The 13393-nt window shown below is 37.0% G+C and overlaps 1 protein-coding gene across 2 annotated transcripts; it reads left to right on the top strand.

Moving 5' to 3' along the window:
• The first annotated feature begins 1198 nt into the window (after positions 1–1198).
• Positions 1199–12390, top strand: LOC112030600 (uncharacterized protein At4g14342). Of its 2 annotated transcripts, none has more exons than XM_024063273.2 (5): positions 1199–1332; positions 1710–1760; positions 2052–2137; positions 2427–2550; positions 12108–12390. In XM_024063273.2, exons 2-5 carry the CDS (start codon positions 1755–1757, stop codon positions 12153–12155), a joined length of 264 nt encoding a protein of 87 aa, XP_023919041.1. In that variant the 5' UTR covers positions 1199–1332; positions 1710–1754; the 3' UTR covers positions 12156–12390. The 2 variants fall into 2 exon arrangements, with proteins under 2 accessions (XP_023919041.1, XP_065624486.1); XM_065768414.1 differs by having other exon boundaries at positions 1201–1366.
• Positions 12391–13393: the final 1003 nt, after the last annotated feature.

The raw sequence follows: 13393 nt of genomic DNA, 5'->3' as shown, positions 1-13393 counted from the left end.
GGTTTATGAAAAATGAAAATGTAAACTAATTTATGTTATAAGTATCATTATTTTGTGGTCAACTGAAAAACAATTTTTGGTTGACCAATAATTTTAGTTTCCCCCAACACTAAGGGTGTGTTTGAACACTGCTTTTTTGCTGAAAACTTATTACTAAAAACACTGTAGTAAAATAATTTTTAAATGTGTGAATAGTGTCATGGGACCAAAAAATACATTGGTATGTGTGTTTTTGCATTTTTGGCTGGGTTGTGAACAGTGCTGTGGGACCCAACCAAAAACGCAAACGCTAGAAACGCACACTGGCCGCTACGCAAACGCACACTAAGTGTGCATTTGCGTAGCAAACATAGCAAGTGTTTTGCGTTTTTCTTTGGGTCCCACGCACCGTTCGCGGGACTCGCAAGTACAGAAAACGCAGTAAGAAGCAATAAATCTGAGTCCCATAGGCACTATTTATAGTTTAAAAATTAGTTGACTATAGTATTTTCAGTAATAAGTTTTTAGTTTTTAACAATGAGTGGTATCCAAATATATCCCAAATGTGAAAAATGTTTTCAAAAAATCAGTCCAACCAAAGACAGCCTTTTATGTGCTCGTACTAAGACTAAGAGCATTTGCAGCAGTGGAGCTAAAAAGCTATAATGCTATTTTAGCTCCACTAATATACCAAAAAAGCCTTGCAGCAGTGGAGGCAAACCTAAAATTTTTTGTTGATTTGCTACAGTGCACATCTATAAATAGATGTGCACTGTAGCAGACATCTAAAAAAAAAATTAATTTTTTATTCACCCTCCTATTAAAATAATCTTACCGTGCTCATCTCTCTTCAAGCTCTCATCTCTCTCATCAAGCTCTCATCTCTCCACGCCGTCGCTGTCCATGTCGTCGCCGTCTCATGCCGTCGCCGTCTCACGCCGTCCCAGCCCACGCTGTCCCACGCCACGCCTCAGCCCACGCCGTCCCACGCCATCCCGTCCCACACCATCCCAGCCCACGCCGTCGCCCTCCCAGCCCACGCCTTAGCCCATGCCATCCCGTCCCATGCCGTCGCCATCCACGCCATTGCCGTCCCACGCCGTCGTCGTCCCATGCCGATCAGCACTTTTTGTTTGTTTGTTTGTTTGTTTTTTTTTTTTTTTTTTTTTTTTTTTTTTTTTTTTTTCCACTGCTGTGGATGCTCTGTTGTTTAAAAAAAGAAAAAGAAGAAAAAGAAAAAAAGGGGTCCACGGAAACCCCAAAAAGAAATTTGGGTTATACAAGAGTTTGTTTTCTGCCAGGCATAGATTGCTCCCTCTCCTCTCTCGCTCACGCTCTACGGCTCTAGAACTGGTAATATCTCTCTCTCTCTCGCTCTATTCCCTCTGTAAGCCTCTCTCTTTCTCCCCTCTCTGTCGCTCTCACTCTCATATAGATTAGAGCCCTAATTAATGCCCTCCTCTCTGACAAGGAGTTCGGATTACTTGTAAATAACATTATGTTGGTTTCTTTTGCGAGCTTACTGTTTGTTTTGCTGCAAATTTCTTCTGAGTTTTTGTTTTTGTTTGCTAGCTGAATTTATGATTTTACTCGAGTGATTAGGTTAAATATATATGAACGTCCTGTCCTGTCCTGTGAAAACTGCTGCTTAGTTTGTCATCATATTTTATTTTACACTCATTTCGGTCAATCTCTCTTTCTTTCTTTTCTTTTTTTCATTTTTGTTGCAGAGATAAAGACATTGCAGTTTTGGACCGTGCATCTCAAACACCAACATGCAGGTAATAACTTTCACCAATTGCAATTGCTCCTCAATGCCCTTTTGGAGAGTGTGTTTTAATAATAGTCATGTAAATTTGGGGAAAGAAGAACAAATATAAGTGAGTTTTTGGGGCTGATTATTTATTTATTTATTGTGTCATTATTTGATAATATTTGGTGTTACCTTAATATATCTGTTGAGGATTCATAGCTGAACTAAGGCTTTATTGTTCTTGTCGTCGTAGCTTTATTTTTGTGTTGAATATCATTGGTAGAAGTTTTAATTTTCCTTCGATAATTGAACTGTGCAGGCCAGTGATAGGTTTAACATCAATTCCCAGCTTGAGCATCTCCAAGCTAAATATGTTGGAACAGGCCATGCTGATTTGAATAGATTGTAAGCCTTCCAATTCTCTCCCTCTCTCTGACTATCTATCCATCTATCTAACTATATTGTATATTGGGGTGATGGCAAGTGCCTTCCACCAAAGATGTGGGTTCGAGTTTGGGAATCAGTCTCTCTAAAAAAAAAAAATGGGGGTGAGGTTGCCTACCAATCACCTCTCTTTAGCTTTGATCCCACAAAATTGAGATTTTTGTGCAATAGATATGACCTTTTATATATTTGTAATGTACATTTATTTGTTGTTCTTAAATTCATATATGTGTCTGTTTTGGATGTGTAGTGAATGGGCGGTGAACATCCAACGCGATAGCTATGCATCCTACGTTGGGCATTACCCCATACTGGCATACTTTGCTATTGCAGAGAATGAATCAATTGGGAGAGAGCGCTACAACTTCATGCAGGTTCTGTCTAACTTGTTATCATGTTTTGTTTTTTCTAGTTGATAGTTTCTGTTTTTTTAGAATTATCTATGTAATTATCTCTATTACCATTTCTAAGTGGTGCTTAAAGCTTTAGTTTTGGTACATTTTCTTTGGTGTGGCATTTTTTTCCATTTTGCATTTGTAAATTTTCTTGAGCAACGAGTTATAGCTCAATTGACACCTCCTCCACTTATAAGTTGTAAGTGGAGGGTGAGGGCATGGGTTCATGACACCCACACTTAGTCTCTTAATGCATAGGATAGGTTATATGTTGAAAGCTCCAATGTCAATGTCAATGTTTATGTTTGATAGGGGTTATAGAATGGTACATAATGAGCGGTTTTCCTTTTGATGTCATTATTAGATCTTGGATCGAATGTGCGAGCTCAGTAGTGCGAGCTTGTAACCTGTGCTGGAGCTTAAAGATGATGGAACTGTGGTTTAACTCAGTTATTTAAAAAAAGAAAAAATCTTGTATTGAATATCATTAATTTTATTTATTTAAATTTTTTAACGCGTGTGAATGTCATTGGTTGTATGTCACAAGTATATTATTTGTGTGACTTGCATTATTATTATTTTTTTTGTAAGTAAATTTTATTATTCGTAAATTACATACGCACCCAGTGGGTCTTGAATCTATGATCTCACCCTCCATTCCATTAGCATGAGAGCAGGAAGTGCCTGTTGAGCTATAGCTCATTGGCAACATTCACTACTAGTTTTGAGAGAATCTATGATGGGCATACCCTAGTTATCTATAATAAAACTCCAATGAAGGGTTTATTATAATTCTGCTTGTAAATGATCTTTTATGGACCTTGATAAAGTTTAAATTGATAGCTTTCATCTCCTCTTGAGTTGTTCCAAGAAGAAATTTAACCATTCATAGTCTTTTAAAGTTTTTTTTTCTATGATAATAAGGTTGTGTGGCTGATTAGGTGTGCTGAGCGATATGAAGTAGTTAGTGGCTCTATGCTTTACAGATTGGGAAGTAAAGGGTTCGGCATAGTATACAGAACTAAGCAATCAAGAAACATGCTCATACAATGAGTATAGTTAACAAAAAAATGATCTTGAATGTCTAGACAAGAGAAGATGAATTAGATTTGTATGCATCTGTGAGAAGTTTGAGGAAGTACAATCAAGTGCATGAGAGATAATGTGGTGCGGACACCACATCTTATGGGATTGGACATCTTATGTGATTGGATTGTTTTAGGCTTTCATATATATATATATATATGTATGTATGTATGTATGTATATGATGGAAACTGGATCAGGTTTGCTCTGATACCAAGTTGATGTTGAACAATATCAAAAAGGAAGATAAAAGGGAAGAATAAACAAAATGTAAATGGTAGACCTTAGAATCAATGCTTAGGGGTTTGCTTGAAATCAGCACCAAGCAGAAAAACTTAGGAATCAGCACCCAGCGATTGGGAAATCTCCAATATAAAATTCCATGCATCAAAGTATAATTAAAATAAAACCAAATTTGATTCATCAAAGTATAGATAAAACCACCTAGAGCCTTTTTACAGAGCTTCTAGTAATAAAAGATCATGTCCCATCTGCAAAGATATGAAATTTAATCCCTATTTGAACCCCCAAAAAAAAAAAAAGTCTTAAATAATCCAGTCACATAAGATGTCCAATCCCATAAGATGTGGAGTCTATCCTTAAAAAGTAGTTAAACCCCGTTATTAATTGTGGACTCTATCCTAATCAGTGAAGTTGACTTCCCAAGGTCACCTAGGTACTACTTGATTTCATTGTATCCAGTTGAATTAGTGAAAATTTTCCTACTTTAATGGGTTAGCCTTTGTTTTATATTGAACATAAAATTGTGGGGATAGACTTATCAAAAAAAAAAATTAAAAATTGTGGGGATAGCTAGTGACCCCCTCACTTTGAATTCTTGAGTCAAACCCTTTAAATGTCAAGGTGCGTAGATATTATTCATCTCTTTCCTCAAATTCTGGCACTCTTTTTCCTTGGAACTTTGTGTGGTGTTCAAAGATTCCCCTTAGGGTAGCTTTCTTTTCATAGACTGCTGCCTTAGGAAAGATTCCAACTACTGTTTACTTATGGAACAAAGGTGTTACTATTGTGGATTGGTGCTACATGTGCAAAAGGAATGGGGACTCAGTGGATCATCTTCTTCTTCATTGTCCCATAGCTTTTATGGACCATGGTGTGGAACTTGTTTGGACTTCTATGGGTTATGACATTGGGTATCTCCGAACTTCTCTTAGCTTGGCAAGGCCACTTTGGTAAACATAGGAATATTGTCTTCTGTAGGGTAGTGCCAACTGTGTTATGTGGTGCATTTGGTGAGAACGGAATGCAAGATGTATTGAACGGCCTATTCTTGAGATTAAATCCCTCATTTTTTATTCTTTGCTGGACTGGAGTTCTGCTTTAAACTCTCTCCCCTTTTCTTCTCTTTTATATCTAATTGAGCGTTGTAATTTGAGAGTCTGAGTACTGCTACCTAAGTACACCTCCGGTGTACCTGGGTATTCTCTCTCCCTCCCTCTCTCTCTCTCTTTGTCTCTCTCTCTCTGTCTCTTTTTATTTTTTTATTAATGAATTTTTGTTACTTATCAACAAAAAACACTTTAAATGTCAAGGATTTAGTCATGTTGCTGCCAAATGCCCCACTAAGGCTCTCCCCATTCATGAACAAAAGAAAGAGAGTGATGAGGACGATATAGAAGTAGTCTGTGAATCCAACATTGATGAAATCAATGACAAATGAGGAGTGTGAGGGAGACCTTAAACTTGGTTGCATTCAAATGATACCGCCTCACAACAAACCCTCTTAGAGTAGTCTTGAGTGGGCAAAGAGTTAGAATTCCATTTCCCATGCCATTCAACTTGCACATGACAGTTCCATCATTATAGGCATGAGTCCATTTGAAGTAAAGTCTAGGAGGCATTTAGGTACTCTCCCATTTTCACCCCATGGTAGAACGCTTGGGTCAGTTGAAACATATAAGCATCATGAGGTCAGTAAACAATCTCAAGCAAGTGGTAATGTTTATAAACTGAGGCTAATTTAGATTATATAAAATTCCAAGTAGGGGATTATTTCATGATTCCAATTAGGCATGAATGGTTTCCCTACTGAGCCGTTAGGCATTGCAAGCCTATAGTACTAAACCTCTCAAAGTGTTGAAACAAGTTGGACCAAATGTGTATCTTAATGATGATCCAACAAATTGCAAAAGTAGCTCCATCTTTAATTTTGGCAATTTAGTTACTTATAAAGGTTCAACAGTTTATCACCTACACCATGATTTTGTTAAAACTCCTATGACTCATCCAACACCAACGAACATTTTGCCAAATTGTAAAGAAAATATTGATGCAATTTTGGATGACTAGATTATTTCTTGACGCAAGACAACTAGAATAATATGGCTGGGAAAACAAGCAATGGGAACAATAGGGGATAAAACCTAGGAGTCAGTACCTAGGAGTCTGCACCAAGCGTGCCTAGAATGTGGAACCAGTTGTAAAACTAAGGAAAAATTTATTATCAATCTCAAAGTTGTCTTACAATACTGAAAACTGTGCTTAAATAGAGAATAACAAAATACATAAAAGAAACCCTAATTATTAAATGACTGGTCTTGGTAGGTCTTCGGGCCCAATTATTAGCAAGCTCCATCCATAAAGGCCACAGGTTGGGCCTTTTTTTTTTTTTTTTTTTTTTTTGCTTCAAACCCCATAAGTATGTATAATTGGAGGCCTAAATCTTGTGTCTGCACCAACTCCCTTGAGGTGGGGAAAACTCAACCCTGTCGAGTGTAAATCTAGACAGCTCTGGTAGTACTCAAGCAATTTGGGATTGTTGGTGTAGCTCATGACTCATCTCTAGTAATCCATTTACAATCAGAATCTGGTTGCCCTTGTCAATGAACTAGAAAACGGTGATTTCCTCAATTCCTGGTAGAAACAATATGTTCATCTAAAATAGCATCAATATGTTCTTTACGTGCATATGGTAGATTTAAGGGTGCACGGGTAAGGAGAGGGACATCAATAGGATTAGGCAAAGGCTAATTAAAAGGGGTATTAGGGATAACTATTAGGCCTTTATAGGCAACTAGATCCTCTATATTCAAGTAGAGCTAATGCCATAATCATAGGGAAGGTCAATGAAATATGCATTTGAGCCAACCTGTTTCAATACCTTGAACGGTCCTGCACTCAAATCTTGCAACTTCTTAACTGTCCCTAAGGGAAACCATTTAGGTCTAATCCGAATCATGACATATTCTCCTACTTGGAGCTCTACCTAACATCGTTGAGTGTCAACATGAATTTTATTTGAAAATTACTTANCAAACCCCATAAGTATGTATAATTGGAGGCCTAAATCTTGTGTCTGCACCAACTCCCTTGAGGTGGGGAAAACTCAACCCTGTCGAGTGTAAATCTAGACAGCTCTGGTAGTACTCAAGCAATTTGGGATTGTTGGTGTAGCTCATGACTCATCTCTAGTAATCCATTTACAATCAGAATCTGGTTGCCCTTGTCAATGAACTAGAAAACGGTGATTTCCTCAATTCCTGGTAGAAACAATATGTTCATCTAAAATAGCATCAATATGTTCTTTACGTGCATATGGTAGATTTAAGGGTGCACGGGTAAGGAGAGGGACATCAATAGGATTAGGCAAAGGCTAATTAAAAGGGGTATTAGGGATAACTATTAGGCCTTTATAGGCAACTAGATCCTCTATATTCAAGTAGAGCTAATGCCATAATCATAGGGAAGGTCAATGAAATATGCATTTGAGCCAACCTGTTTCAATACCTTGAACGGTCCTGCACTACAATCTTGCAACTTCTTAACTGTCCCTAAGGGAAACCATTTAGGTCTAATCCGAATCATGACATATTCTCCTACTTGGAGCTCTACCTAACATCGTTGAGTGTCAACATGAATTTTATATTGAAAATTACTTGCTTGAGTTCCTTTAAGAATTTGTGATGCAAATCAAGAATATGTTGTGCAAATGCTTAACAACTAAGAAACTCTAAAATGTGAGGACATGGGCAAGAGATCTAAAGGCTTCGTAGGTTTATAACCATGCATAACCTTAAGGGGACGTTTGGTTCGCCGTGATGTGCTTTTGATGTGATGCACGTTATGGTAATGTGACATCAAGAGGTTTGGTTCACTTGATTTTTTCTAACATTAAGGTAATGTAAGATTACAAATATATCATATTGCCTTAATCTCACCACCTTCTTAAATAGGTGTGATCTCACATTACTTATGGGTGGGATATATTAATTTATTGAATTGACAAAATTAGCCATACTAATAAATTGTATTTACAAAATTTCCATGTATATTTTAAAACCCTAATTCCTCTCTCATCTCATAACCTAGCTCCTCTCTTTCTCATCAGACTCAAAACCCTAGCCCCCTGTCTCCCCCCTCTCTCTCTCTCTCTCTCTCTCTCTCTCTCTCTCTGCAGTCGGAATCCATGGCCGCCGCTAACCACCATCTCCTCCATTCTGATTTTCTCTCTCAAACAAACACACACACTCTCATAGGCATAGCATAAGCTCGAGCTCTTAGATCTTTTTCTCTAAATCAATGGTTGATTTGTCGTGATTTTGTTTGTACCATTGCCAAAGGAGCTCGTCGTTGTCCTCCTTCTCTTCACTGAATGGAATCTTTTTGATGCCTGGGTCCAAAATACCAAAATGGGTGGCTGAAGAGAATTTTCGAAATTTTTTAGATGTATAATCTGTTTGGTTGGTGAGAAAGTTGGGAAAGTGTAACATAAATATTTTTGATGTTTTGTGGTTATTTGTAATTTGTTTGGTTGTTGAGAAGGTGCTGAAAAATTATTAATTTTATTTATTTTTTGTGGATCTAAAGCTGTTTGGTTTGTGAGATAATAAATTTTTTTTTTTCTATGGATGAGTTGTTTGGTTAGTAAGAAAGTAGCGAGAAGGTAGAGGAAAATTAAATAGAAATTTGTTTAGGTATTTTGTGACATTTAATTAAAAAATAAAATTTTGTTTAGTTTTGTCAAAAGGATATTTTTGGAAATTTAAAAGTAAAAATTATAATGATCCAGTGAATGTTAGAAGCCTAATAAACACAGTAAAGTTATATTATTGTGATGAGATTACATGAATCTAACATCACAATGATGTTACATTACAGTAATGCAACATCATGCGAACCTATCAAAAAAATAAAGTAATATAACATCATGCAAACCAAACGCCCCCTAAATGGATTGACGCCTATAGATGATGCGGGAGACACAAGAAAATTATTATTTAGTATTATTTATGTTTGCAAGCCCATTGTATTTTTATGTTTTAGGTCTATTAGCTTATTGGGCTTTTAGTTATTGGGCTTTTAGTATTTTAATTTAAAAGTAAGGTTATTTTTGTAATAAAGCAATTAGGGTTTCCTAGCCAATTAGCAAGGTTATTTTTGTAATAAGGCAATTAGGGTTTCCTAGCCAATTAGAACTAGGGTTTAGCAATCCTATATAAACAACCTATTGTACTCCTTGAGGAGATAGTTGATATTTTGATGAATGAAAACAATGGCCGTTTGGTCTTTCTTTGGTCTGGTGCTGACTCCAGGTCTACCCTAGGTGCTGACTCCTAGTGGTTTCCCCGCTTGATGCTGACTCCAAGCAAGGCCTAGGTGCTGACTCCTAGGTCATATCCCTTTATTTTTCTATTATTTAGTTTTCGTTCTGGTTGTCCTGCGTCAATAGATCTATTGACAGAGCTATTATATGCAAGTTGGTGCAGACACAAGATGTAGAAGACTGCCCAACCAATGCCCCTATGGATGGAGCCTGGTAATAATTGGGCTTGAAGACCTATTAAGCCTACTCATATAATAATTAGGGTTTCTTTTATGTATTTTGTTATTCTCTATTTGTGCACAGTTTTCAGTTTTGTAAGACAGCTTTGAGATTGACAATAAACCTTTTTTTAAGTTTCATGACTGGTGACGACTCTAGCCAAGCTTGGTGCTGATTCCTAGCAACCCTAGGTGTTAATTCCTAGGTTTTATTCCCTATTTTTCCTGTTACTTATTTTCCCGGAAATATTGTTTTGGTTTCCCTGCGTCAGATTTGTTATCAAAGACAACTTTTGGTTCATTTGAAGCAGTCCCGTAGGTCACAAACAAGACAAAATTCCTCACTGCTGTCATTTTCAATCTGTATTCCTAAGCCAAATAAGAATCACCACAGCCTGAACCCCATCCGCTGTCACCACCTTCAACCACCTTGCCGCCACCTGACAAACACCCCCCCCCCCCCCCCAAACGAATCGTAACCTATCAAACGGACTTGATCCACACAGAAGAAAAAAAAATCAGCCAATACCCAGTCGCTAACTGCTGTAAACTCATCAGACAACCCACACCGCCAGATAGAACCTGCAAGAGGTCATTGTCACCGATAACCATCATCACTAGCCTTCGACACCACTGCTGGAGACACAGCAGATCCCATCTCACTGGCGACTTCAAGTTTTGCAGTCCATTGCTACCACGCCGACGATCCAATCGCTTGGCCAATAACAACATCATTGGCTTTGCATTGCTGCTGTCACTTTGCTCGTTGCTTGAAGTCTCTATCTTGCACAGCACCGCCATCACACCTCTGCTATTACTGGGCTAAAGCTCTTGTGTTGGGTTGTGGCTAATCTACACCGTGACATGTAATTGGCTAATCCACATCAACAGACCCAGTATTAGAGGATCCCAGGCCTGTGACAAATCCACCAGACACAAGGACAGTTCATTTCCCTAAAATCACAGGGGTTGGGTTTTCTCTCTCTGTATTTTTGGTGGACTAAATTATTTCATTTAAAAAACATCTCTAGTTTATATTTATTTACTACGGATTTAAACCTTCAGCATTCTAGGGCTGATAGTTGAACTTGAAAGTGAATCATACAACTTCATTATAGGAATTTCTCATGATGGCTAAATTTGAGTTTTGGGGGTTGCTTTCAAAGGTTTAAAAAGGTAGGGGAATCTTTGTATTTATTAGGGTTTCTATGGATTTGTAGTTTTAACGAGGCTAGACCTCTTAACTTGAATTTAGGAACTAATAGATCTTAGAAACTTCCACTAATAAAACCTGGTTAAAAGGTCAATATCAAGCCAAACGTGACTCTTGCCACAGTAATATGAGTCCTACAACCAACATCTACCAAATACTAAATGACGTAAATTTCCTCGTCTCTATAAACTTAATTGCAAGACCAACAGCTGTGGCCTTTGTTAGTGGTATATCTGTTTTCCAGTTGGTTGACAAGACCCATCAACTAAGCGCAAGGCAAGAATGTGAAGGTGGTATCAGCTTTTTCAGATCAGGAAATGATTCTCTCTAATATAGTGATGTTTTAACAATGCATCATATATGCCATTTCCCTTCAAAACGGAGATTTATTACCTTCCTTTCCTTTTTCTTTTTGACAAGTGGTTCCTTTTCTCTTTTATATTCATAAAATGATTGTAGCTGAAATGAGAATTTTAAGATGTATAAGTGGAAATACAAGAAAATATAGGATTTAAAATGAGGAAATCCCTTTAAATAGGGATAGTCTCGATTGATGAAAAGATGAGGGAGAGCCGCTTAAGATTGTTTAGTCATGTTAAAGGAGGGTGACTAATGCACGGGTAAGAAAGAGTGAGTTAATCAAAGTTGAGGGAATGAAAAAAGGTAGAGGAAGGCCAAATCACATTAGCAAAAGTAATAAAAAGACGCTTCAATTAAGGAAGTAATAAAGAGTATGACTTTAGATATAATAGAATGGAAAAAAGGAATACACGTGGCACCCTAACTAATATGTTAAGGATCCATAGCCAACCTGAAATTTTGGGATTAAGTCTTTGTTGTTGTTTGTTTGGTTCCTTTCCTCTTTCAGCAACTTTTTTTGGCTGTTTCTGAACTTCATATGCAGATCATGTGGTTATTACTTGTATTCTGTTTTCATATTTCTTAATAGAATCATAGAGATGATATTTATCCAAAAAAAAAAAAAAAATCTAAAGTTCCATCATTGCTTTTGGAAATTGGTTACTATATACTTCTATATGAATAAGCCTATTAAATCTGGATTTGCAGTGTCATTTGTAGCCTAGTTGAGAAGCCATATCTTTTATTCGGTTGTGTACTAGTCTCTTATATATGAATCATTATTGCCTGCTATATGCTATTTCATCAATCATCTGAACAAATTTTATATTTCCCAATGTATTTGTGTTGAAGTTGGTATCCATTATCATCTTGGCTTGAGGCTGGAGCTGATGATTTGAGTATTTACATTATGCTTATTTGAAAAGATGGATATGTTATAGACATGTCCCTAATTTTCCTTTGGATGATCTGCAATTTTTTGGACCAATGATGGTTATTTTGTGGTATTTGTCTAATAAAATGATATTGGATAATGGTGGAGTGATTTTTAAAGCTTATTGATAGATCATCTAATGCCTTTATTTTTTTGGTTGCAGAAAATGCTTTTGCCTTGTGGTCTCCCCCCTGAAAGAGAAGACGATTGAGAATTGCCATTTGGACCGTAGTCTGAAAAATTTCACTGTCTTTCGGGCTGAGTTCCCCAATTTGTGATATGCATGCGTTTTCGTGTTTGCAGGAACAATTATTGTATTTGAGACCGATGGATAGAGTACTTACTTAGACTAGTCTCATCTAGCTTGTGTCTGGGCTTTTAAGTTATATAACCCTTTGCTATAATTGTGAAGCTTATATATAACTTTTAATGTCTTTATTCTGTTATGGATTTATCTAATTTATAACCTTCACTTTAATTGCAATGGAAGGACCACTTCTCTCCTTGAATGGAAAGAAGCTTGTACGTAAATCACAGTGCTGGACACATCTAAATTTTCAATGCTTTATGATCACCCCCTTTAAAATGATGTTAAACCTATACCGAGTCAAATTATTGTGGAAGAGACCTGATTCGAGTTCATACTCTCCATATCAGCCTGTGATATAGTTGATGTCATACAGCTGAACATAACGTAGAAATTAGAAAAATAAATTTAGGGACACCCACATATTTCACGTTGAAGTGGTAGTCGACACTTTTTTGCCTAAATAGGTCCAAAAGCCAACATTATATTAGCATGAATTGTGTACTTATAAATTGTGCATGCTGAAACCGGGTTTTATCTTGTTCACATGGGCACCCACTTGGGCCTGCCTAAATGGCCCAAATTCCAACATGATTGGTATTGCTTACTGTTTCTTCTCTGCATTCATAGATTGTCAAACCTGTTTCTCTGGTACAGGATGGTTTTTGTCCTTTTCATTAGCTGTATAATTGCCTAGTTTACTGGAAATTCTTATAAAACTTCCCTTTGCGTCAGGTTATCATTTGAAAGTGGTGTCAATACCCGGTACATTATTATTGTACTTAAGAGGATTTAAAGATGGCCACCTTGAGTCATTGTCTAGCAAAAATACTATGAATGATTCCTTTCATGTCAAACTAATAAAAATCTATATAAAAGATTAGTATGTTGTTACGTGGAAAGAACTTGTGTGATCACTAAAGCCCAACCAAAGATTAGCATGGAAAGGCAGAGCCTTGGGCTTGTCCTGTACAATATGCAGCTACTAAGGTGCAATTTAAATTATTGTCCATGACCAAAGGGGTAATTAAACAGAAGACAAATGGGTCCTATGATTGGTCCACATGCCCCAATTTTACAAAGTTTAGGTCAAATCAATTACCAACCATTTCATTTATCTCAAGGTATACTCTACTGAAAGC

Source organism: Quercus suber, unplaced genomic scaffold (assembly GCF_002906115.3).
Source record: "Quercus suber isolate HL8 unplaced genomic scaffold, Cork oak 2.0 scaffold_931, whole genome shotgun sequence".
Lineage (NCBI taxonomy): Eukaryota > Viridiplantae > Streptophyta > Magnoliopsida > Fagales > Fagaceae > Quercus > Quercus suber.
This window is presented reverse-complemented; position numbering and strand designations above follow the sequence as displayed.